This window comes from Gossypium raimondii, chromosome 5, assembly GCF_025698545.1.
Source record: "Gossypium raimondii isolate GPD5lz chromosome 5, ASM2569854v1, whole genome shotgun sequence".
In the NCBI taxonomy this organism is placed as follows: domain Eukaryota; kingdom Viridiplantae; phylum Streptophyta; class Magnoliopsida; order Malvales; family Malvaceae; genus Gossypium; species Gossypium raimondii.
Genome location: NC_068569.1, coordinates 16,380,608 through 16,406,638, shown reverse-complemented (window position 1 = coordinate 16,406,638; position 26,031 = coordinate 16,380,608). Strand labels below are relative to the sequence as shown.

At 32.7% G+C, this 26,031-nt stretch overlaps 3 protein-coding genes across 6 annotated transcripts; 1 reads left to right on the top strand and 2 right to left on the bottom strand.

Annotated features, from left to right (window-relative positions):
• The first annotated feature begins 947 nt into the window (after positions 1-947).
• Positions 948-11,273, top strand: LOC105769283 (patatin-like protein 2). 3 transcript variants are annotated; one of them, XM_052631756.1, is made up of 7 exons: positions 948-1,171; positions 1,264-1,451; positions 1,592-1,778; positions 1,888-2,049; positions 2,154-2,456; positions 10,657-10,829; positions 10,952-11,273. In XM_052631756.1, the coding sequence occupies exons 1-7, from the start codon at positions 1,010-1,012 to the stop codon at positions 11,052-11,054; spliced, it is 1,278 nt and encodes a 425-aa protein (XP_052487716.1). In that variant the 5' UTR covers positions 948-1,009; the 3' UTR covers positions 11,055-11,273. The 3 variants fall into 3 exon arrangements, with proteins under 3 accessions (XP_052487716.1, XP_052487717.1, XP_012445261.1); XM_052631757.1 differs by lacking the exons at positions 948-1,171; positions 1,264-1,451; positions 1,592-1,778; positions 1,888-2,049; positions 2,154-2,456 and adding exons at positions 5,512-5,769; positions 5,941-6,128; positions 6,228-6,414; positions 6,545-6,706; positions 6,788-7,090; XM_012589807.2 differs by lacking the exons at positions 948-1,171; positions 1,264-1,451; positions 1,592-1,778; ... (2 more) ...; positions 10,657-10,829; positions 10,952-11,273 and adding exons at positions 5,513-5,769; positions 5,941-6,128; positions 6,228-6,414; ... (2 more) ...; positions 7,182-7,354; positions 7,467-7,825.
• A 3,226-nt stretch (positions 11,274-14,499) lies between these two features.
• Positions 14,500-17,631, bottom strand: LOC105767493 (patatin-like protein 2). The gene is made up of 9 exons (XM_052631332.1): positions 17,487-17,631; positions 17,316-17,362; positions 16,338-16,462; positions 16,019-16,200; positions 15,752-15,941; positions 15,476-15,637; positions 15,094-15,396; positions 14,809-14,981; positions 14,500-14,700 (listed from the first exon to the last, which is right to left on the bottom strand). The coding sequence occupies exons 1-9, from the start codon at positions 17,534-17,536 to the stop codon at positions 14,604-14,606; spliced, it is 1,329 nt and encodes a 442-aa protein (XP_052487292.1). The 5' UTR covers positions 17,537-17,631; the 3' UTR covers positions 14,500-14,603.
• A 1,214-nt stretch (positions 17,632-18,845) lies between these two features.
• LOC105769535 (uncharacterized) lies at positions 18,846-25,737 on the bottom strand. 2 transcript variants are annotated; one of them, XM_012590227.2, is made up of 16 exons: positions 25,522-25,737; positions 24,519-24,919; positions 24,164-24,389; positions 23,816-24,061; positions 23,580-23,695; positions 23,126-23,224; positions 22,885-22,972; positions 22,530-22,759; positions 22,155-22,339; positions 21,718-21,917; positions 20,891-21,223; positions 20,699-20,800; positions 20,180-20,477; positions 19,647-19,795; positions 19,282-19,566; positions 18,846-19,200 (listed from the first exon to the last, which is right to left on the bottom strand). In XM_012590227.2, the coding sequence occupies exons 2-16, from the start codon at positions 24,815-24,817 to the stop codon at positions 18,991-18,993; spliced, it is 3,066 nt and encodes a 1,021-aa protein (XP_012445681.1). In that variant the 5' UTR covers positions 24,818-24,919; positions 25,522-25,737; the 3' UTR covers positions 18,846-18,990. The 2 variants fall into 2 exon arrangements, with proteins under 2 accessions (XP_012445681.1, XP_052487291.1); XM_052631331.1 differs by lacking the exon at positions 25,522-25,737 and adding an exon at positions 25,261-25,327.
• Between the last annotated feature and the right edge of the window lie 294 nt (positions 25,738-26,031).

Genomic DNA, 26,031 nt, shown 5'->3' with positions numbered 1-26,031 from the left:
TTAATTTTAAACATTTCACTTCACTTTGTTTTAAATAAAAGTAAATTTTAAAAGTAAATTTTTGTATTAAATTAATTAAAATGTTCTCGATTAAGTGATAAGTAACTCTTATTTACTTATTATTTCCAACATTTTTTGTCAAAAAATCTATCAAATTATTTATTTTATATTATCAAACATCTATAAACAAAATTATGAAAAGTTAAAATATATTGATAAAATATCAATTATACAGAAGCCATAAAAATGTAAAACAAGGTTAGTTTTACGAAAAAAAAGGGTTGAGAGAGTTGCTACTGCCGTCATGTCCTTCCACCCTTCAAACTTGTCTCCTAATTTGGTTCTACCCTACCCTCCAAACTTGCAGACCTTTCTCCTACTACTCTTCTAATTTAGAAGAAGTAAAAATGATTTAGATGACAAATTAAGAAAGCTTTAGCCTCATATGAATCACAATTTTTTAGTGAAATTGCTTCGAAGTTTCCCATTTCCACAAGCGTTTGACGCTGTAATTGTGGAGATCCAGGAGTTAATTTGAAAATATTCATGGCTTTTAAAAGTACAAAACAAGAACTTTGATAAAAAAGAGTTGAAATCTTCGTATCAGCATTGTTGCAAATTTTCAGCGCATGCACTACAAGGTTGCTACGGTTACAGCAACAACGTATATACTCGAGTATTATCACACCAGCGGCAGTACTGATCATTGGCTACTGGCGTACGAAAGTTGCCTTTGAGTGTAGTCAACATTGATGACTTTAATCTCCTTTCTAAAAGTTTCTTGCAAGTCGTTTTCGTTTTGCAAGAAGACTAATGGCATCGTTGAATGATTCAATTTAGCATGCATGAGAGAGAGAGAAGTAGTGCTGCCTTCAACTGTATAAATACCCATGACATGCCTTCCTCCAGAGAGCATCAAACGTACTAATTAACAGATAAAGCTTTTATACAGCTTATTCTACTAGTTCTCTTGCTGAAACCCCGAATACATTCGATCTCAGTCATCATAATGGGAAGTATCCCACAAGACAATTTTGCAGTTGCAAGCCCAAAATCTCCCCTTCAAGCTCCCACCTACGGGAACTTAATCACTGTTCTCAGCATTGATGGAGGTGGAATTAGGGGGCTTATCCCCGGAACTATTCTTGCCTTTTTAGAGTCTCAGCTTCAGGTTGCTACAAATTTGTTTTCATTCATTATTGGACTCATATTTTTACCATTTTGTACGCTAATATATATGCATGTTAATTTTGCTATTTACAGAAGCTGGATGGTGAGGAAGCGAGACTGGCAGACTATTTTGATGTCATAACTGGGACTAGTACGGGTGGCCTCGTCACTGCCATGCTGACGACCCCAGATCCCAATAACGGAAATCGCCCCCTTTTCGCTGCCAAAGATATCAGCGATTTCTATCTTGAACACTGCCCAAAAATCTTCCCCCAAGATTGGTAATTAACTGATGATCATTTGTAGACTTGTAGATGAGAATAAAACCGAAGCAAAAATCATACCAACAAATGTCATATAAATGATATACTATGATTACGGGGAGTCTGACATGATATCTCCTTTTTGTTATATGTAACAGCACCCCATTTGCCCCAGCTACAAATTTGGTGAAATTACTAACTGGTCCCAAGTATGATGGCCAATATCTGCACAAGATTGTTAGAGAGAAGTTGGGAGAAACCCGATTGCACCAAACACTGACAAATGTTGTCATCCCTACGTTTGACATCAAACAGCTCCATCCAAAAATCTTTTCCTCCTATGAGGTTTTATTAGACTGCATCAAATACCCTATTACTACATATTTAAGTTATAATCTCCTCCTTTGCCTTTTTTTCTTCTTTTTTTTTCCCTGACATATATGTAATTTTGTAGGTAAAGAACAACCCTTGCAGAAATGCTTTGCTCTCCGATATATGCATAGGAACGTCTGCTGCGCCAACTTATCTTCCAGCCCATCAGTTTGAGACCAAGGATTCCACTGGCAAAGTTCAAGAATTCCATCTTATTGACGGTGGAGTTGCTGCTAATAATCCCGTATGTATTTATATCTATCTAAAATGATGGAATTGATGTTACAAGTAGTTCACAGAAACCTTAATCTTCACATATATGCTGTTCATTTGGGTTAATTCTTGGAGACCTTAATAGCCATCAATGAAGTGAGCAAAGCGATCACTCGCGGGAGCCCTGATTTCTTCCCTATAAAGCCAAACGACTATGCTCGCTTCCAAGTTTTATCCTTGGGCACCGGTTCCCAGAAATGTGAAGAGAAGTACACTGCTCACATGGCAGCAAAATGGGGTCTCTTGGGATGGTTGACCTGCGAACACTCCACTCCGCTCATTGATGTCTTCATGCAAGCAAGCAGTGATATGGTGGACTTTCACAATGCTACTGTTTTCAAAGCACTTAAATCTGAAAAAAGTTATCTCCGTATTCAGGTATATGATCTATATATGGAAGAGACAGAGAAATCAAGATTCATTCTTTTATTGGGAAATGTAGCTGCTAAGTCATATATAACATAAAAGAGACCTAGCATATACATACGTGACCTAATTCAAGCCTAAAACAATTTGCAGGATGATACATTGAGTGGGACGGTGGCATCTGTGGATATCGCTACAAAAGAAAACTTGGAGAATCTTGTAAAAGTTGGGGAAAGTCTGCTGAAAAAACCAGTTTCCAAGGTGAACTTGGAGAATGGTAAATTTGAGCCTTCTAATCAGGGTACAAATGAGGAGGCGCTCGTCAGGTATATAAATATATAGTTACTCCAACATGTATCATATTCTCTGAGTTCCACCTTATGTTATTACTTATTAGTCTACTATATATGCATATATGGTGCTAATTGGGATTATTTTTGGCTTGCAGATTAGCTCAAGTGCTATCTAAGGAAAAACGGCTTCGTGACATGACATCACCACTTGGAAACCCAGCTTGCAGGGCATAGAACAACTGATTCATCTTCTTAATTTCTTAGGAATTTCAGAAATTTAATTGAATTAGCTTTTGACTACCCATGATTAGCCTTGAATTATATTATTATTTTATTTCAGAAATTCATATATATAGCATGTTTTGCCGCCTTCTTTTCTTAAAAACAAAAAAATTAGAGCTTTAAGGATAAATAAAAGTCAACCTGACTAAAAGTTGGCAAACCTATTTCTATCAAAGGTTAAAGCTTTAAGGATAGTTATTATACTTGGCTAATTCAAAAACCTTTTTATGGGTTACGGTTAAATTATAATTTTATTATATATTAATTTATCATTTTATCATTTTAATATGATTTTCTTTTTCATTTGTGAGTCAAAGTGTAATTTTATACTAAATATTAATTTATAATTTTATTATGTATATGGGGTAGATAGTAATTTTTTTATTTTTGAGGGCCAAGGTCCATGTATTCCCCTTGATTTATTAGTTCCTCTATTTTATTTCTTCAAAAGTGGTCTTTCTACTTTTCAAATTACACATTTTCAGTATTTCTGTTAATTTTTTCGTCAACTATACTAAAAGTTAGGTATAATTATAACTTTAACTTCTCAATTTTACAATTTTGTCAATTCAGCTACTATAATTACTTTATTTTTGCTTTAATTATAAAAAAATAAATTTTAAAAGTGTTTTAAATGTTTATAGAAATATTATAAATATTTCCCAAATTTTATAATTTGGTTTTCGAATATCCAATTCCAAAGAAACATCGGATTTTAAAATTGATACTGTAGCACCTAAGGATACCGTAACAAATAATAGATATTAATGAAGCTACAATTATAAGAAATATTTTTTGTTAGAAACAACTATAAGAAATATGGATTATTATTTGGTATTGGAAAATTCTAACTCCACAAAAAGTTTGAGAAATTGTCACGTGTCTTATTTATTTGTGTTCTAATTTTTAAGAGAGATAAATCTTAAAAGTACACATGAACTTTGGTTTAATGTACAATTTTATATATTTTGATTTTATGCAATTCTATACATAAAGTTTTGATTTGATCCATTTCTTAAACTACTAACACAATCAATGGTATAACATCATTTTATGTTTATATATTGCATATACAAATAATTAAAAATAAATTAATGTATTTATTTTTTAGATATGTAAGGAATCATAATTAAAGTTATATATATATATATATATATATATATATATATATATATATATTCGACTCATAATCAAAGTTTCTTATGTAGAATGGCGTTACCTGTATAAATATTAAGGAAATACTATAATTTCTGAAAAACAGGGGGACTATGAAAAAAATTTCCATTTTCTAGTGGAGCCAAATAAGTTGGCACCACCAGTTCCCAATGTGATTTTTTTAAATTTTTAAAATTTTAAATATATTAAAAAATGTTAAGTATAATTAATTTTAAAATTTTAATATATTTAAAATTTTAATATACTTAATATATATTTTAATAGGTAAAGACAAAAAGATTTTCTTAATATATTTTAAACTTTAAAAACTTAAAACTTAAATATATTAAAATTTTAAATATATTAAAAATGTTAAGTATAACCAATTTTAAAATGTTAATATATTTAATATATTTTTAAAAATTAAATATATTAAAAAATACTAAGTATAATCAATTTTAAAATTTCAATATATTCAATATATTTTTAAAATATATTTTAAAATTTTAATATATTTAATTTATTTTAATAGGTAAAGAGAAAAAATATTTTAATATTTTTAATATTTTAAAAACTTTAAAAATTTAAATATATTAAAATTCTAAATATGTTAAAGAAAATGTTGAGTATAACTAATTTTAAAATTTTAATATATTAAAATATATTAAAATTTTAAACATATTAAAAAAAATTTAAGTATAACTAATGTCAAAATTTTAAAATATATTTTAATAGGTAAAGACAAAAAAAGTTTTTCTTTATATATTTAAAATTTTAAAAGGAAAAGGGGGCGGGCAACTTTGGAAACGGGTGGTGCAATTTATTTGGCTCCATCAAAAAGGGAATTTTTTTTTAAAGTCCCTCTATTTTTTCAGAAATTTAATATTTTTCTGGTATTTATATAGGTGGCGCTATTCTACATGGCTTCACCAAAAAAATAATTTTTTTATCCTGGTTGCTGACGTGGCATGCTGGTGGCGCTAAAACTCGTTGGCTCCACCAACTTTCACTGTAGATTTTAAGTCATTTATGTGTTTAATTAAAAAAAAGGGTCATTTATATAATTAATTAAATTTTTTGGGTTAATTTTATAAAAAGGCCATATTTTCTTTTAAAAATTTAACTCTAAGTTTTCATATTTCGACAAGTAATGAAGTAAGAGAAAAACTTGCAATTTGTGATTGTGATATTTGAAGGGTTTAGAAATTGAGTAACCTACAAGTCTACTTTAATTTGTTACGAATGGAAGGTAAGATACGTGATTGAATTAGGATTATTGTAACGTTGTTGAAAGTTTCAAACCAGGCCTCGATAAATACCCCTTTGCATGTCCCACAGTATGATGACTTAGCCATTCCAGTTGCTCATATCCTTTCTCATTCTCACAAACCTTAACGACAAGTTTCTTATCTTCCCCCATGGAAGGAATTCCTAAACATATTATTACAAAATTCAACTTCTTCACAGATAGCCCGAGATCACCTCTTCAACCTCCCACATATGGGAATTTGATTACTCTTCTTAGCATTGATGGAGGGGGTATCAGAGGGCTTATTCCTGGAACTATACTTGCTTTTTTAGAGTCTCAGCTTCAGGTAAAAACTATCACTTGCATTTTTTATTTCTTGCTTACTATAGCTGGGAACGGGATTCATGCATATATATAATCTCTCATTAATCCTTCCCTGGTTAAGGTTAGATTGGAGCTTTTATCATCCATATATGTTGCTTTTTTCTTATGAATTTTGGGTTTTGGCTATATACAGAAGCTGGATGGTGAGCAAGCGAGATTGGCTGATTATTTTGATATTATTTCTGGGACGAGCACTGGTGGCCTCGTCACTGCCATGCTAACTACCCCAGATCCCAAAAAAGAGAATCGCCCCCTTTTTGCTGCCAAAGATATCAATGAGTTCTACCTTGAACACTGCCCTAAAATCTTTCCTCAAAATACGTAAATCATTATTTTGTAAATCTCTTCAAGATGAATATAATTAATAAAAATAATTTCTGAAGCAATTATTAAGATGATTTGTGCCTTGTTACTTGACAGTTCTCCCTTTGCACCAGCTGCAAATGTGGTCAAATCACTAATGGGACCAAAATATGACGGTAAATATCTTCATGATATTGTGAGGGAAAAGCTGGGAGAAACTAAATTGCACCAGACCTTGACTAACGTTGTGATCCCAACTTTTGACATCAAGCAACTCCAGCCAAGAATATTCTCCACCTATGAGGTCCACTATAATATTTACTCCTTGTAATGGAATAGAAACAAATGCAAGAAAACTAGGAAATAGTTTTCATTTTTGTCTAATACATTTTTTAGTGTTGTTTGGAATTTATTATTAAATTTCCATCGTGTAGGTAAAGAGCGATCCTTGCACCGATGCTTTACTGTCGGATATTTGCATTGCAACTTCAGCAGCTCCAACTTACCTTCCTGCCCATCATTTTCAAACCCAAGATTCCACTGGCAAAACAAAAGAATTCAACCTTATCGATGGAGGGGTTGCTGCTAATAACCCGGTATATATATTTCATTTTAACATGATGAGATTTGCGTTATTCGAATTCTTGGTGACAATCTGAATTTTGTTGCTCTTTCAGACTTTAGTGGCTATGAACGAAGTGACTAAAGAAATACTTCGAGGGAATCCCGAATTTTTTCCAATAAAGCCCACTGACTACGCTCGGTTCCTGGTTGTATCTTTGGGGACTGGTTCACCCAAATCAGAAGGGAAGTACCATGCTAATATGGCAGCTAAATGGGGAGTTTTGGGATGGTTGACCAGTGAGCATTCTACTCCTTTGGTGGATATTTTCATGCAAGCAAGCAGTGACATGGTCGACTTTCATATTGCCACAGTTTTTCAAGCCCTTCAATCTGAAAACAGTTATCTCCGAATTCAGGTTTAGATTTGTTGTTCAAATCTTACTTGGTGAACAGCTAGCATATATCATCTATATATATATGTATGACCCAAAGCTCAAAATTATGCAGGATGATACACTCTCTCAGCAAATATCATCTGTGGATATTGCTACCAAGGAAAACCTTGAGAATCTTGTGAAAGTCGGAGAAGAATTGCTAAATAAGTCTGTTTCCAGAGTGAATTTGGAGAATGGTCAATTCGAACCAGCTGGCAAGGTAACCAATGGAGAGGCTCTCATCAGGTACTATACAACTTAACATTTTGACTGTTTCTTACATGTAATTATATTATTGCCTTAACACACAAATACAGTCATCTATATATTGCATTATTTCTGCTTCATTAATCTACAGATTAGCAGCAGTTCTTTCCAAGGAGAAGCAGCTTCGTGAGATGAGATCACCCCTTGGAAAACTTGCGATGAAGAAAAATGAAGAATGCGCTCACGTTAATAACACTACCACATAATCTATTTAGTTTTGAAAGAAGATAGGTCTTAAATGCAAAGTCATGAAGAATTGCTAGTAGCAATAATAACTATGTTGACCTGTAGACGTTAATCCATCTACATAAGCCAAATTAAGCTTTATATGTTTTATCTAGTAATTCATCGTGGCATTTTATCGAATTTGGTGTCAACTATCGAAAACAACTTGGCTTGTTTTCTGTGTTCGTTTTTAGTAAATATAAAATAATATTGTTTTCGTTTTTACACGTTACAAATGAACGAATTAGGAGATGATAATTATAACTTTATTTTGGATATTAATAACAGGCTTGTTGGCAAATATAAAATATTATTTAACATATGTTTCAAATTTATTAATAGGAGTTCAAAATTTTGAGTTTATCAATTTTGACCAGTCTTATTTTATCATCCTAATTTAATTTATTTTTTTCTAATTCAATTAAGTGAAATGAAATTGAGTTGAATCAAGCTAAATTAAAAACTAAACATGTCAAAATAAAAATATTGAATCTGTAAAAATAAAATCTTGTTAAAATATAATTAATTTCATGTTAGAGTGTATAAATTTGTAACCCTATATATATCTAAAATAAGAGAAAATAAGATACTTTAATATGATAAATTGGAAGTGATAATTATTATTTTAGTTTTTTTTAAAATTGAACATTTTCATATATTCTTTAGATTTTTTTATAATTTTTACTTTTTTAAATTTATATAATATTTTTAAAATATATGAAATTTTAGATTTTTATAAATATTTTGAAATTTTGAAAATTATTTTGAATTATTTTATACTTTTTGTTGAAAATGATCAATTTTCTCATTTCTAAAATTTGCAAGGACCAAATGAGGTATTTACAACAATTTGAGTTATTCAAATTATTCGAATTGTAGAATTCAACTTAACTCAAATTCGAAAAGCTAAAACTTATTTGAGTTTACTCGAAGAAACTCGAAACTAAAATTTTTTTTTCGATTTTTTCGAGTTAAAGAGTTTTGCTCACTCCTAATTGTATGTTTATTATCTAGATGGAAAAATTATGTAACAAATATATTTATAACAAAATAATTAAAATTTTAATTAAAATGATAAATTTGAGACATTAAAATTTTAATTTTTAAATTTAAATCTCAATAAATATTTCATTAATTTAAAATAATAAAATATACTCACATTAATGTTTTTATTTTATAAAATATTAGATCAACTCAATCACTCCTTTATATATATATATATATATTATAAATGTGTCAATTCAACTGATGTAATCTTCTAGCTTACAATAATAGTGTTTTTGCAGAGAGGCAATACATGAACCGACTTCCTACTTATCATTAATAGTAAAATTTAGAACGTTGAATTTGTGTTTTCTACATATAGATAGACATGATTAATATTGTTGTGCTTGTAATAGATGACAGTATTTTTTTTAAAGATGACAGTATCTGCATATGTAATAACGGGAGCATTTATGATTCTAGCCATTTCTATCTAACAATAATAATACCTTGTTTGCAAATGTTAGATGGAAGAGTTAATGATGGGACAACAACTTGCGTGTGGGGTTGTAACATGGAAAGTCAAGTCTTTAATTATGCGCTAACCATCCCTGAGCCACCAAATTTTCAATGGAGACTTGTTTCTTCTTTTTCCTAATCATACTCAAAATATTTTATATTTATAACCTCTTTAATTTTGTTTTTTTTATCTAAATAAAATATTTGAAAGCTTAATAAATTAAAAATACATAAACCTCAGCTTATTTATTGTGATTTTGTGAGCCTTATTCATAAATGTAGACTTTTATAGTGATCCTTAACCAGGTAAAAAGGTAAGTTTCACCCAAAATTTTGTAGCTTAAATTTGTCTATATATAAGTGGATGTGAGCAAACTTTTTCTTGTATAATGAATTATTTAGTTCTATAATTTTATAAAAATTTATTTTATCTCTCATTTAATTTCTTTTTATTTTTTAGTACTTGAATTTATATTAATTATTAAATTATTAAAATGAATGCATGTTAACTTTGTTGATATGATATCCACATAGAAGTCCACATGTATGTCACGTTAGCAATTTTTAATTTTAACCATTTTGTTACTTTTTAATTTTTTATATTTTAAAAATTAATTATTTGTTAACATGGCATCCACGTGAATTATGATCACGTGAATGTCATGTTAGCAAAATTAATATTTATTAATTTTTTCATCTATTTTTGAGTGATTTGATAAATAACAAAAGTTAAAATTTGCTTTGTTATAGATATCGTGACTAGCTATGACTTCCTATAAAAACAAGGCTTATTCAGAGAGGGATGAATATTGATGGAATATGCAAATTGTGCTTTGAGGAGCTGGAAACTAGGGACCATCTGGTTTTTTGGTTGCGGGTTCACTAAAGTAATTTGGGAAGGGATTTTGCAGCTCTGTCAATTGCAAACGCAAGCTGGAAATTGGCAACATGAGTTGATGTGGACAATGAAGAGATTAAAGGAAGGCATTGATAACTATTGTTTTATAGCAGTTCAAATGACAGAGGCAGAGGTTTTAAACAAAATTAAAGAGGTAATAAGTTTGAGACTGAAATGATATTGTAAATAATAGATTGTGTTTAGCTTGGGGTATACATGATATTAGAGGAAACCATTAGTCATTACTACTTCATTTCACTGTTTCTACTGCTGTACACAGTTTCTTATGTACCAGATTCCTACTTTCTTTGCGTAATGAAGTCACAATTATTCAAAAATTAAATAAATGGCGAGTTAAAATTATTCAAAATGGGGTCTCTTGGGATGGTTGACCTGCGAACACTCCACTCCGCTCATTGATGTCTTCATGCAAGCAAGCAGTGATATGGTGGACTTTCACAATGCTACAGTTTTCAAAGCACTTAAATCTGAAAAAAGTTATCTCCGTATTCAGGTATATGATCTATATATGGAAGAGACAGAGAAATCAAGATTCATTCTTTTATTGGGAAATGTAGCTGCTAAGTCATATATAACATAAAAAAGACCTAGCATATACATACGTGACCTAATTCAAGCCTAAAACAATTTGCAGGACGATACATTGAGTGGGACGGTGGCATCTGTGGATATCGCTACAAAAGAAAACTTGGAGAATCTTGTAAAAGTTGGGGAAAATCTGCTGAAAAAACCAGTTTCCAGGGTGAACTTGGAGAATGGTAAATTTGAGCCTTCTAATCAGGGTACAAATGAGGAGGCGCTCATCAGGTATATAAATATATAGTTACTCCAACATGTATCATATTCTCTGAGTTCCACCTTATGTTATTACTTATTAGTCTACTATATATGCATATATGGTGCTAATTGGGATTATTTTTGGCTTGCAGATTAGCTCAAGTGCTATCTAAGGAAAAACGGCTTCGTGACATGACATCACCACTTGGAAAGCACCAGCTTGCAGGGCATAGAACAACTGACCCATCTTCTTAATTTCTTAGGAATTTCAGAAATTTAATTGAATTAGCTTTTAACTACCCCTGATTAGCCTTGAATTATTTTATTATTTTATTTCAGAAATTCATATATATGTAGCATGTTTTGCCTTCTTCTTTTCTTAAAAAACAAAAAAATTAGCTTGCGTAGCTAATGGTGTATTAATTACAGCAGTCAATTTGTAATCGATTAATTATTTCTTCTTCTTCTTTTAAATTATCATATTTCCACGCACTTTTATATATATTGTCTTTAATTTCGTAACATTTTATTCAATTCGCAACAATAATTTATGTTTGAAATCATGTTCGAAGTAGACATCAAGTTCAAATTGTGAATAAGTACTTCTTTCTCGTACCTGCTCCTAGTCTTGTGAATTATGTACCTAATCAAATCCAATAATTTTGATTTTATTATAAAAAATTAACAATTTAAATATAAGTTCAAATCGTATTGTTAACATAGTTACTGGACGGAGAACCAAAGAGCTGAGCTCGTTTGGGACCAGAGAGGTGAAAGACTTCGGGACTGAAAAGGTAAAAAAAAGATGAACAAGGCCGGGATCGGAAAGGTTGTGTCTCAGTTTTTGTCAATAATCTACCGGAAAGAAGGCATTGGAGATGGATGCAACAGCTTTTTGGATATCATGGAAGGGTAATGGATGTGTTTATACCGAAGAAGAGAGGAGCTGCTGGTAGAAGATTTGGTTTTGTAAGGTATGGGAGCATTCGTGATGCAAGGAGAGCCATTGAAAGGCTTGATGATTTTATGATGATGAACCAACGGTTGGGTCGGAACATGGTTCAGTTTCAGGGCAGAAAGACGTTTTAGAGAAGGAAAGGACATAACTCGAAGTAGGAAGAAGTTCAAAGATAACGATTTGAGAGACAAGCTGGGGATCTGAGAAATGAGAGGGTTGCTATTAGACATGAAGGGGATAACGATGGTAAAGATAAAGATGATGAACAAAGTGTTAAAAGGGAAACGAGTCCATGGGGTTATTGATGACAAAATACATAGTTTGCAACGATGCTTGGTAGGATGGTGCAAAAACTTTATAAAAATATTAGAAGACCTAGCGATGAAGATGAGTGAAGCGGGGCTTGTTGGTTTTTCAATTGTAAGAATCTCGGGCACAATAGTGCTTATGGTATTAGAAAGTGAGGAAAAGATGAAGGAGGTGGTATTGGAACAAGGTAAAATCTTGGATGAATGGTTCTTAAAGAAACAAGTATGGACTGATTCAATTAAAATGGAGAACCGAAGAGTTTGGCTATCTTGCTATGGTGTGCCAATTCATGCGTGGAAGATTTTGACATTCCAAATGGCAGGGTGGTGGGGAGAGTTTATTTCCATTAATGAGGAAACTCAAGAACCTATATCTTTTATGAGAGGAAACATCCAACTCATCAGGGATTGTTTTAATGGTATCGATGAAGTAATTGACCTTCAAGTTGGTAATTAAATTTATTTTATTCATGTGTTGGAAATATATTTCAGCGTAGTAAGATATTCTGTGCAATGAGAAAATAAAGATGAACGGAAGTGACGATCGAAATAAGGGTTCTGAGGCTGGGTTAGAATACCATCAGTCATGTTCTGATAAGGTGGCAAATGTTGGTATGGAGAAATGTGCTAGTGACATTAATACAAAGCTGAATGTTGATATGGGAATTTGTGAAACGACGTATGATTGTGAAAATTCAGATGGACTTGTAGGGAATGGAAACCAGGGAGATAATGAATGGGATGGGCCTTAAAGCTGTTAATACAAATGATGGGAATGAGGATTGTGATATGGGAGTGGATATATCTAACGATAAGGAGAAGCATGTAGACGCATCCGAGTACAAATCAAACATGTAGAAATAAACACTATAAATATAATATTTACTATAAAATCTATATAAGTCAAATAAACAAGTCTTTTTACTATTATTTTCCCATAAAACAAATAAGAAGAAGAAGGAAAAGAGAAACCTTACAAATTTTAGTCTTATGTTGTAAATAAACAAAAAAATATTTTGACTAATTACAAAGAAGTCATTAGCTTTAGTCAAAAGTAAAAAAAAATTATCACATTAACAATTTATTAGTGGATTAACGAAATTTTTAACAGTGGTGACCACTTCGAGCAATTATCTTAATTAAATGACTAAATTGACAAAAAAATTTAAAGTGACCAAAATCAGAACAATCCTATTTTAGAGTGATCTGCATTATAGTTTACCCAAATTATAATCAACCTCCCCATGATAAATAAAAGTCTAACCATGACTAAAAGTTGGCAAAGATATTTATATCAAAGGTTAGAGCTTGAGAATTGCTTAGATTTAGTTTAGGGGTGAATCCAGAAAGTCTTTTTGGAGAGATTAGAATTAAATTATAAATTTCTAAGTGGTTAAAATATAATTTTATTAATAATATATTAATTTATGATTTCATCATTTTTGAAAGGATTTAACATGATTTTTTTTTCATAAGGAGTAAAAATGTAATTTTATCATAAGTTAATTTATATTTTCATTACTTATATGGGTACTAAATAGCAATTTTTCATTTTTGGGAGGCAAGGCCCATGCCTACCCCTTGTATTCGCCCTTGATTTAGCTCATTTATTTTTATTTCTTCAAAATCGATCTCTCTACTTTTTGAATTACTCATTTTCCATCTTATTAATTTTTTCCGTCAACTCTATTAAAAATTAGGTATAATCACAACTTTAACTTTCAACTTTTACAACTTTTATCAAATTAGTCACTGCTCATTTTTCTTTAATTACTAACAATTTAATAATATTTAAAATGTTTTTAAAATAGAAATTGATTATTAGTGAAAAGACATATACACTTAAGGTACCACTTCATTCAGATGACGTAAGTCATATACACTTTTCTATTCATGACACCACCACTTCAATCACAGATATATTTTAATTTTCTAAATTTTAAAATTTTCCACAAATAATAATTCAACCACATGATTTTAGTATTATTATTAATTTCCAAAATAAAAATATCATTGACACCTTATACCAGGAGTTAAATAACATTTTGTCTTATCTACTAAAAATGGGTAAATTAGTCCTAGTACATTAAATCAAAAGGTAAATTGGCCTTTTAATAACAATTCTATTCATTTTACTGTTAAAATTTATCTATGTATGTTAGCATAAAATACATGTAGTACGCCAACTATTTAGCTATTTCATCATCCAAACACTAACTTTTAACAGTAAAAATAGATAGAATTTTAATAAAAAATCAGCTTACTCTCTAAACTAACTTTTTGTTGTATTTATTTTTCCGTGAATTGTACACTTTTATTGAATTATACAGAAAGAGAGAATGGAGGAATGAGATATATTATATAGTCCATAACCATTTAATGTATTGATTAAATCAACTTTGGCAATTTCAATTATAATAATAACAAAGACATATACAACTGTATTGTTTCATTTGGATTTTGCTAAACCTAAAAGGAATTATTACAACATATTCTAAAAGCAATTATTATAAATATAAAAAATAAGACACATACACACTAATTTTTAACACCATTTTGATAATATCCTCCAGCCTTTCCTTGGGGTGTCCTAGAATGTCGACGATGCCTCTCTCGAGACAGTAGTGTTGCAAACCTATAAGATCAAAATTATTATCCAAAATCAATAATCCATAGAAATTTTAGCTAAAACACATCAATAATCCATAGATATTTTAGCTAAAACACATGTTACAGTTTCTACCTTTTAAGAGCTTCTTCATTGGTTTCTTGGGCAAAGGGTTGAAACATGCCGGTTTCCAAGTTAACTCTACAAACTCGTTTTTTTAACAGTCCCTCACCAACTTTCACAAGTTCATCCAAATTCTTCTTCGTTGCTATATCAACGGAAGATGCATCCCCACTTAATCCATCATCCTGTGTTCATAATTCAAAGATGTTAAAAACCACAAAAGAATAAAATCAATAGTGCATTTCATATAATCTTTTCCCATTGGAAGCTTAGAGTTTGACTGCAAAATGTATGTACCTGAATACGTAGGTATTTATCAGAGCTGTGAAGAGCTTTAAACACTACAGAAAGATGGAAGTCGACCATGTCTCCGCTTGCTTGAGTGAATACATCAACTAAAGGTGTGGAACCCTCGCTGGTTAACCAACTTAGCACACCCCACTTAGCTGCCTCTGCTGCATTGTATTTCTTTTCGGCTTTTGGAGAGCCAGTCCCCAAGGAGATAACCAGAAATCTTCCATAATCTACGGGTTTAATTGGGAAAAAATCAGAGTTTCCGTTAATGATCGCCTTGCTCACTTCCCCCATAGCAACTAAAGTCTGAAAGGGCCAAAATATACATATAAGTCATTTGCTACATAACTCAGAAGTTATATATCTTTGGGATGCGCGTATCTACCGGGTTATTTGCAGCTACGCCGCCATCTATAAGGTTATAATCTTTCAAGTTTCCTTTGTTGTCTTGGGTTTTGAAGTAATGGGCTGGGAGATAGGTTGGTGCAGCTGAGGTTCCAATGCATATGTCTGAGAGTAAGGCATCTAAAGTAGGTTTTTCCTTCACCTGGTTGAATTGAAACACAACATTGTATTAATAGAAGAAGTAATCCATATTGATTCGGAAAAAGTTCATGAATTGAAAGGTGAGTTCTGAAGTGAATATATTGTATATACGAACCCGATAGCTTGAGAAGATGATTGGCTGAAGATGATTGATGTCAAATGTTGGGATAACAACATTGGTTAATGTCTGGTGCAATCTTGTGTCTCCTAGTTTCTGTTTAACAAGGCTATGCAGGAACTTCCCATCATATTTTGGTCCCGATAGAGCTTTGATAGCTTTAGTTGTTTGAGGGAATAATTGAGATCTGCTAGTAAAAAAACAAATGTCAGCAACATAATATTCAGGTCTGGATCATAATTGGATATTAATCTAAACATATACCCTGGTTGAGGGAAGATTTTAGGGGAGTTCTGTAGGTAAAAGTCTTTTATATCTTTGGCAGCAAACAGAGGTCGATTCTTTTCATTTGGACTAGTTAGCATGGCGGTGACCAGGCCGCCCGTGCTAGTCCCTGCAATCACATCAAAATAGTCTGCGAGTCTTGCTTCCTCACCATCCAGCTTCTGTGTAAGACGTACCCAAAACATCTGATATCAGTTATCATTATAAATTATTACGAGGAAAAAGGCATGGATTGATCAAGAACCTTTCTTATTTCGGATTTTTTTGGTTTCAAGATCGAATGTAGGTAAGTGCGTACCTGGAGCTCAGATTCTAAGAAAGCAAGAATGGTTCCGGGTATGATTCCTCTTATTCCACCACCGTCAATGCTGAGGATGGTGATCAACTCTCCATAAGCTGGAGGTTGTAATTGTTCCTTTGGACCTTCCATATACGTTAAAGAGATTAGATTCAGTTTTTAAGAGCCTTGAACTTGAAGGGAAGCTTCAACTTTTAAACAAGTTTGGAGGTTTGAGTTCTTTGATTGATCACACATGCTTAGCTATTTATAGACACACAATCCCTCTCCTCCTTAATACTAATTGCGATGGGGGGGAAATAATTTGACAACACATTCGTGTGCATGGGTCAGCGACTTTTTCTGCTCTTATCCAAGCAAATTTGGAGCAACATTTAAAACGTTTACAGGGCCTAGTAGTTTTGAAATAAGGCTGCTGTTTTAGAGTTATCTTCATTGTTTGTCAGGAGCCTTCTCCGTATCACTATTATTTTAATTTCTCAAAAGATGTGGAAGATTTATAATAATTTAATCAAACTATTTTATTTTAACAAAATCTCCTCTATCTGGGAACTACATGCATTGGTCAATGAATTTCCCCATGTGGTCCCTGGACCACATCCTGAACTTGCCGCCCATATGATGATATGAAGCAAACAAGTTAGGCCCATCACCAAACTTTACCGCCTTTGTTATGTGCATGTTTAATGTTTTAAATTTTTTAGTTAAAATAATCCAAAATCTTCATTTCTTTTTCTAAGGCAAACAAGAAGATTTCTATGCTAAAACAAATTTTATGTGTTATTACCAGACTGAATTATAAAGAATATCGAAATTTTTTCAAACAAATTGAAGTATTATTGGTTAATAAATTTAAATTCACTGTGCCTACATTCCTTTGTTAAAATCAAGAAAAATGATAAAAGGGAAAATATTTTTGAAGGCAAAAAAAAAACATCTGCAAAGCATGGAAAATCCAAACAATCAAAAACAAATTACTTGAAAGCAATATAGAATGAATTCCAACAAAAGTAACCGCCCAGATCCTGCAATTTTAAAAGCAAACTTAAGTTACCCAAAAATTAAAAGGGGGAAAAACCATAAAAGAAAATACAAAATATAAAAGGAAAATAGTGAGTCAAAAAGAAAATTTTGAAAAAAAAAATGTACCTCAAAATGTAACGTTTATGGGGAAAAAATGAAAGAGAGGAAGCGATCATTTAGGATCTGGTAGAATTGACGGAAGAAACGAACTGTTCTAAAAAGGGTAGAAGAAAGGAAGGAAGGTTAGAGAAAAGACAGAAGGAAAAAATAAAAAGAGGAAAGGGAATTGGAATTGGAAACTATTTCGGTAATAAAAAGAGAGAGAAATTAGCCAATTGGGAACTATTTTGGTTAATTTAGATGATTCGGTTAATTATCTGATTTTAAACCGAATTAACTGATAATTAAAATTTAAAAAATCTTTTAATCAACCTCCGACCGAACTAAAGTCAACCACTGATCGCTTAATTAAATTAAATTAAATTGATTTGGTCGATTAATTCAATTTTAACCAAACTATAAACCTCCCTAATGGAAAGGAAAAAACACATATAACTATAGAGCAAAAACAAAATTAAATCATCAATGTGATTTATGATTAATGGTAGAAGAGATTTTAAGGTTTTAAGATTTCAAAATCTCACAAGTATGAATTTAGTGAGATGATTGGGCAATTCTCACAAGAGGTTCTATATTTTAAGTGTTTTACTATAATTGGACGAAAGTAGATTAAAAATATATATATGAAAATCACAAATTTCATTAAAAATTGTTCTATTTTTATGAAAAAAATTGTGTCAAAGGATTGCTCTGTCATGGACAAGTGGCGAGAAGAATTCAAAGAATAGGTTTAGTCTATGTTTTGTGTAAATCTCAAGAAGAAACGTACAATGCCCCTTTTTGAGAGCAATATAATTTGGATCAAATCTAGAGCTAAGAATTGACGTTTGATATTACAAATTATTGTTAAAGACATTAGGGGAAATAATTTGGATCAAGGAGAATTGCAAAGAAACAGTTCCCATATTGTGGAGTATTTGGCTATTGTGATTTGACTATATACATTTTAAAAAATAAATATTATTTTCTTTTCATGTTTGATAAATATAAGTATTTGTGTATAAAATGTTATTGTAAAATGGTGCATAATTTTAACATTCATCACTTAAAACTATATATTCACTTTTTAACACTAAATGGGAAGATCTCGTTTACAAATATATAAACCTTAATTCTATTAAAATTTCATTTTAATTTTATTTACTTTAATTGAATGTTAAATTAATCCATTAATTGAATAGTAGAAAGATCAGTTTTGATCTAATCCACTATAAATGGATTATAACTTCTAAAGAAACATTTAAAAAAAAAAAACTCAAATTAAACCACCTTCCCTCACTACAGCTATAATTCTTTTGGATAATTCTAATGAAAAGCTCAACTATAAGCTTCCATTTAAAATTCCCTCAACTACAAAGCATGATATGGCTGTGAAAAAACACTATTAGCTGCATTAACATTTAACATTTGAATGATGTTAGTCCATCTAAACAACTATGACATTTGACGTATATGCATTCCCTTCATTGCTGCCTATATTTAAGAAATTAGAATGATGTTACAACAAAGATCAGCGACTAACTGACCCATTACTTGATACAAAATCAGGTTTCTCATTTTGTCTTATAACAAAATGGTCAACCACCCTGACTGTATTCACTGGATCCTGCTGCCCTGCTGCTGCACTCCATTTGCTAGGGTATTTTCTCCTATGGCTCAACTGTTGTGGCTGCTTCTGCTCCATATCCCAATCAGGATCCAACATCCATTCCCTTGGAACCTGCATCTCAAAGGGATCAATGTATACATTCAAACCATGAAGAAAAGGATCGTGGCCAGTGAATCACTCTAGGTTTCTTACCTTATCGACCGCAAGAGTGAAAACTTCAAGATCACCATCACGATTGATGTGGAATCGTGTGAATGACTTGTAATTAGCAATTCTGAGAGAAGAGAACGCCTCGTCAAAGTGTAGATGAAACCAGTTAATGCAGATATACAAGTAGCTTCCGAACACCAAAGAAACCACAGGAGTCGAGAAAACCCAGAAGTAAAGGAAGATTGAAGCATAATATATGACAGCACCCCCTCGGGACAGCGCCTGTATTCCATTCTTGCAAATATTGCTTCGGGTGACAGCCATAACCTGGTAATGTTTATGGCAATCCATCAGTAGAGTTCAACCGGGAAAAGGTATCTGTATTTCTTAGAGGAGACGTTTCTTACCTCTGGAACATCAAATGCGGACATGAGATACTTGATACATGCTGGATAGAGGCCAAATGTCCATTGCTCCATACGAGCACGAAGACCACTAGGATCTGGAAAATGCTCACTTTCGACTGAACGGTACCACTGATACAAAGAGTGATAACCTGAACACAGTAATAAGTTATCATTTCCACTAAAAGGACCACATCAAGGCAGTCATCCCCAGAGTTATTTTTAGGTGTACTATTTTTTGCTGTGATATTGGATTTGCTTTTACTAGGAAACATAAGCTAATACATAAAGATTCAAAATATAAATACCACAGGAAAGTAAAAATCTAAAATTGGGCTGCATATTATTGAAATTTTGAACCTTGCTCAAAAACATTAAAGATGACAAGAAAATAATAGTCTAAGTATCCACTTTTTATGGAGTTTTGAACAAATTCAATTTGCTTTATGCATATTATAATGTAAAACATTAAACATGAGGTGATCACAGCAACAATATTAATGACAGCTTTGCAGAGAAGACAATTACAATCTCACCTGAAGTTGCTAGTAGTTTATGCCGTATGCATGTCTCCAGACCTAGTTCCATGAGCAGCATAAGAATAAGGGCCGCAGCTAGATGTGCAGATACATGAATAATTCCGATTATTGCACGTTTCTTCCGTGATACTTTGGATGGAACAAATGCAATTGCCATGATCAGCAATAGCACCACGCCAGTCAGTGATACAAAAGAATGTCCCAGCACATATACAAAATTATCCCATACTGTGCCAAAGAAGCTCCCTAGATGACCAGAAAATGAATCACCTTGCAATATGTGATCAAGCTTACACTACAAAGTGAGGGAAACAGATCAGTCACTCAAGTAACAGAGTTAGCTTAACCTGACAAAGAGTCAAATAATATCATAAAACATGTACGCTTTCCAACTCAAAAATTAATAGAAAGATTAGGGGGATCATAGTAATTAGGCCAATTTTGGTCCAATGACAACTGACATTAGGATAACCAAGTCGTACTCAATCAATTCCAAAGAGCTTAAAAGAACTTTACCTGTGGAAACATAGAGAAAACCAATATAAAGTATATGACGCCACCAAAGAAATCAAACTGCCAGTTCTTCTTCCGGAACTTCAAGATATTTCCTAATGCAATCTGCATCAAATAACAACCCCAACAAGAGTAAGAACTCAAAGGAAACAAGGGAAATGGAACCAAAGGTGTACTAAAAGAAAGGAAGAATACCCTGTTTGAATCATGAAAAGAAGGATATGAAGCTTTACACTCGTATGTCTTCCCATAAAATTTATTAAAACTACTGAACACATGAGTGGGGTGTAAAAATGCCCCTCCACACCCATTTACAAGAAGATGGTGAACATGAACCGGGCCTTCTGATGGAACACATGAATGGCGCATATAATGATGCATGTCTCCAGCAATCCGAAGTTTGCACCTTCCTTTTAAGTAATCACATATAAGGTGAGAGACATTCCGTCCGGAATTTTCATTCCAATACCAATCAAGAAGCCACTGTGGTTCATGCGTCATAACAATCACAGTGTCATTTTCTCCAACCTGAAAAGGAAAATGGATGAATGGAATTATTCTCAACCAGTATAAAGTTCTGGACAGAAGTATAACAGATAAGCAGACAAAAGGATAACCCTCAGAATAGCCAACTGTCTACGATCTAATAGGTTAAATTTGTAACTGTTATATCATTTGGTAATTGTATCAGACTTATTAAGGTATGCTTCAGTACAGAGGAGCCAGAATTCGTGCACCACTCGATCTATACAAGGTTGATTACTATGCAGGTGAATCAAGGCCAGCAAGCTTTAGGCATCAAATGCAGGACACAACACCCAGGTAAAGAGTACCAGTATTATTTAAATGTGAATTCTCAGGAATGCATTAATGAAAGACAAGTAATATGACATCATAAAAGAATAGACAAGTTTGGCATTAAGTTACAAATATACCCCCTCCTTTCTCATCAAAGACAATTCAAAATGTAAGATTAGTAGAAGACATAACAGAAAATGACAGATCTTGGGAGTAAATGATACCTTGTTCTTTACCAATTCAGAAAAGAACTTGAACTGGTACACATCGATGTCATTATGTAGTGATAAATCGAGACCAAATACCCACCATCTTTTTGGGAGATGCAAAGCAAAATAACTTTTCTTTTGAGGCATAAACCACCCACCCAACCAGCTCTTGTGGCATATATACCTCATAAACGTATTAAGTCCATCAAACCAATCTGAAATTAATGCAAACTTTTGTTAAACATAATATAATCTTTAAATAGAAACAGAAGTATAGGACTTCTTCATTAACAAAAATAAGGTTTTATGAAAAAATTTCAGACAATGAGAAAATTAGAGCAATATATACTTGAAAATAGCAGTACATATTCTTTTGAACTTTGTGTCTCATGCGAAAAGAAAAAATAAATAAATCACTCATGATCAAATTGGGCCTCAAATGTAGGACCTACCATGATTTCCAGGAATGAGAAAACACTGAGGTCCATCGTATTCGTTGAGTTGAGATATCCCTTCTGGTAATTCAGGCTTGTTTACAGCAATATGTTCATGTTTGTACCAAGTTGGAGGCTGAAGAGCGTATTCAAAAGGAGAAAAGAGCCGCCTTTCATATGTGAATCCTGATGGATTAGGATACCTACACATCAACCACAACTTTTGAGTGCTAAACAATGAATATGAGAGTACTTTCGGCCAAATCATCAACCAAACATTCAAGAAGCTACAGAATAGGCTCTAGCTTCATCAATAACAAAACCATCAATATTAAAATCTTGATTTTCTCAACCCAAGCAACAAATTGTACCCAAGACACAGTATCAACTTACGCGAGATCTCCTCCAACAAGTAGCAGGTCCCCGCGTGGCAGTGTAAGCACAGAATCCTCTTTAGAAAGTTGAATGGAAGGTTGAGCAAGCAGCCGAGCTACAGTATATGATGAGTTTCCACCATCACCAGTATCGGCCATGAAATCAAACCATAGATCTTCCTTTTCACTCAAATGATCATAGAAAAGATCATCTTGTTGAGCTCCTTCATGAACCCTGCTCATTGCAGCCTGACAAAGGCAGAAAGAAAGAGACAGAAAATCAATTCATGATGAAATATTTACAAAAAGAAATTTCATTAGAAAACAATACGAGAAGTACACTAATAATATAAAATCAAAATTTAGAACTATACCTGCATCATGCGCATATCAAACCGACCAACAAACAGAGTTACTGATACCAGGAGGTCAAAGGCAGTCTTAAACAAGTCAGCTGATGTTCTAAAAAATTAGAGATAAGCACCTTAAGGTCAAAAGATTGAAATATTTTTGCTCCCACCCCATAAGAGAGTAAAAGAACATGAGAAATAAAAGGTAAAGGGCAAAGGATGAGAAATAAAAGGTAAAAGAACATGAGAAATAATGATCACTTACCCTGAATACCAAGGAACCATATCCAAGAAATCTGGTTTCATTTGATTCTTTTTAAGGTTCTCATATTCTTCAACAGACAAAGGATGAGTAAGGGCCCACCTGAATTTGATACAGGAAGTGGAGCAAGAGATCAGAATCAAGAGTAAGGATGAAGGCATCAAGAAGCAATAGTAACTCAATCCTATAAAAGATACAATCTTAGACCCAGAAACTGATGAGAGTCATCTACATGATGCATAATGTAGAAAATGGGAAATGATAATCAAAAGAATACATGCATACAGTGCCACTGCAATGAAATGACTCTCGATACTAGAATATAGAACAAACTGAAGAGTGGATGAATCTGAACCTCAATGCAAGAATCCCGAGAAAGATGCACTATAGATCTCATTCCAACAAGTAATAACACATATTTCACAAATTTCGAGACAAGCTAAATGCCACTACTCACCCTGTTGACCGTTCCACTACATAATTGGCCATGTAAAGGCCAATAAATGTAGCCCAAAGTGAGAATATGGGAGAAATTTCATCAGATGAACCTGGACAGGAACCATTGCAAGCTAACTGCAAATGAGATGGTAAGAGAAAAGAATGTAGTAAGGATTTAAAAAACCAAAGCAAACAAAAATGTTCCCACAGTATGCTAGCAATGATATAGAACTTTGTAGTGGATCAGCAACTTACCTCACCATAAATGACCCACTTGGACAAAAGTGGATAATCACTAGCCAAGCCAACTGGAGCAAACCAAGATGAGCAGACCTGGTTTTTCAACTCACTCATGCGAACAAATTTTGCTAACCATGTGTTCCTCTCTTCTTTCTTCCAAAAGGAAAACCAATTAGAAGTTTTCCGTTCAAAAGGTCTGTCCCTTAACATAGCACGGTTACCACAATGACTATAGAATACACAGCAGGCTATACTAATAACCTACAAAGATCAAGTGAAAAATACTCATAAGGACCAGCACCTACATAAAAGCTAAAACCTTCATTGCAATAAGAAATCATCAAGTTCATGTTCAACACTTACAGCACAATTCTGGAGAATGGTCAAGATTGCTGGCCTCCTTCCGGCCACACGAGAAACAAGACCGAGATACCATAGGCCAAGAAATATAATGTGGAAAACAATTAGAAAGAGAATCGAAGAGATGTATATTGACAAAAACAAAGACAAATTCATCCTCATATCCAGTCCCATTGACTGAAAACTAGGAAGATGATACAAAGCTGCAACTAAAATCCACGCTATGTACCTGAAAATTCAAGTTATATAAACACAAATAAGCCATGTCTTGCTCTTAGCTTCCTACTGTATACCAAAAATTATTTAAAAAATACATAAATTCTCAATATGATTCAAGACATCAGATTAAAACACTCACCATCTACTGAAATTTGAATAGCTCGGTTTGATAGTCTTCCCTATAAATGGAGATGAAAAGAAATAAAAGAATCCAAGCAAACAGGCATACATAGACCACCATTTGATATTCTTATCCAACTTTTCTATCAAGGTATGCATGTTATCTGATGAGATAAAGAACAGACAACCCACAACTACTGCAATTATAGCATGCCGAGAGTGTTCATGCGGGTAAGGGTATGTATGAGTTAAAATCGTTCGAACCCTCTCCATTCTGAGGGTAGGTAATAATCCAGCTGAGTGCTTATCAGAACCCATTGCTCAAAAAAATAAAAAAAAGGAATTAATTCTTTTGCTAGCTTATCCAATTTAACTTGATTCAATGTCTCAAAAATCCGCCCCCTGAGGCCCTAATTTCACCTGCAGGAATAAATTGAAAAAGCAGCACAAGGATCAGCTCCAAGTTCCTAATAACAACACTGAATAGCCTTATACTTGAAATTAGTAATTTCAAATAAATTAGATTTAACTCAGCATTTTAAGCTTCCAAACAAATTAATAATCCAATGAGATCAAGTAAACATTTGCCATCTAGCTAAAATGATCTATTTATATAATAACTGTGATAAAACATAATCCAATGACGCATAAATCATGTTATTCTAACTGAACCCGTAATTTGCCACTTCATAAGGAATTTAACGTAAGCAGAAAATAAGCAATTGATAAAAACATAGAACAACAATTAAATTTGTACTTGCCTAATTATTTAGCTGTTTTTTTCCCTCGCCAATCAAACAGACCATAGGGTTTTGCAACAAATTTATGCTAAAAAAGCGCCAAAAAAAAACATAACCGCCATAAAACAGAAACTTCATCATTACAAGACTTTAAAAAGTAACGAATTCACTAGACAGCTAGCAGAAAAATCAGGAAAATGTTTATTTTTATAATTAAAAAACGCCTAAAACAAGCGCCGGCTTTGATAACTCAAAAAAAGAGGATCGAGAGAGAGGGTGTACCTGAATAGAGAAAGAGAAAGTCTGCATGTGGAACCAATAAAAAAGGAAAGCGGGTATAGGTGGCTGCGAAGAATTTATATATAAATTTTAAAAGGGGAAAAAAATGCTTCTCAGTATGGGCATATAGCATATTCCTTTTCTCATCTCTTATTACTTGCAGAGGTTCCTTACTGTTTTCTTTTTCGTTTTTCTTAAGAAAAATATTAATTGACTTTAAAAGAAAAAAAAAAAGGGAAAAAAAGACTCGGTTTAAATTTTTTTGAAGCCAGGCTTCAAGTGATTGAGGGCCGTTTGATTTGGTGACGACGGTGGAGTTTGCTTGAAGGTGAGGGAGAGTGATAACCGGACACGTGGATGCTGTGCTGGTGTGAGGAAAAAAGAGAGAGGATGAGCCAGTGATGTGTAAATTAATCCAATGTATTTTCAAGAAAAAGAAAAAAAGAGAAGAGTGTTAGGAGAATCCCTGCCCCTGATTTTGTTGGGATTCGGCAAACTAATTTCGGACATGGA

What these genes read in the sequence shown, in the direction of transcription:
- LOC105769283 (XM_012589807.2), top strand. Translation starts at nt 5,593, where the DNA reads ATGGAAGGAATTCCTAAACATATTATTACAAAATTCAACTTCTTCACA. An exon ending in TTTTAGAGTCTCAGCTTCAG is followed by an intron (nt 5,770 to 5,940) that starts GTAAAAACTATC and finishes GGCTATATACAG; the next exon opens with AAGCTGGATGGTGAGCAAGC. An exon ending in AATGGAGAGGCTCTCATCAG is followed by an intron (nt 7,355 to 7,466) that starts GTACTATACAAC and finishes ATTAATCTACAG; the next exon opens with ATTAGCAGCAGTTCTTTCCA.
- LOC105767493 (XM_052631332.1), bottom strand. Translation starts at nt 17,536, where the DNA reads ATGATCGCTTCCTCTCTTTCATTTTTTCCCCATAAACGTTACATTTTG. An exon ending in CATAAACGTTACATTTTGAG is followed by an intron (nt 17,363 to 17,486) that starts GTACATTTTTTT and finishes TTAAAATTGCAG; the next exon opens with GATCTGGGCGGTTACTTTTG. An exon ending in TCTTAGAATCTGAGCTCCAG is followed by an intron (nt 16,201 to 16,337) that starts GTACGCACTTAC and finishes CGTCTTACACAG; the next exon opens with AAGCTGGATGGTGAGGAAGC.
- LOC105769535 (XM_012590227.2), bottom strand. Translation starts at nt 24,817, where the DNA reads ATGGGTTCTGATAAGCACTCAGCTGGATTATTACCTACCCTCAGAATG. An exon ending in CTTGTTGGAGGAGATCTCGC is followed by an intron (nt 22,340 to 22,529) that starts GTAAGTTGATAC and finishes GTTGATGTGTAG; the next exon opens with GTATCCTAATCCATCAGGAT. An exon ending in TAAACTACTAGCAACTTCAG is followed by an intron (nt 19,796 to 20,179) that starts GTGAGATTGTAA and finishes TACTGTGTTCAG; the next exon opens with GTTATCACTCTTTGTATCAG.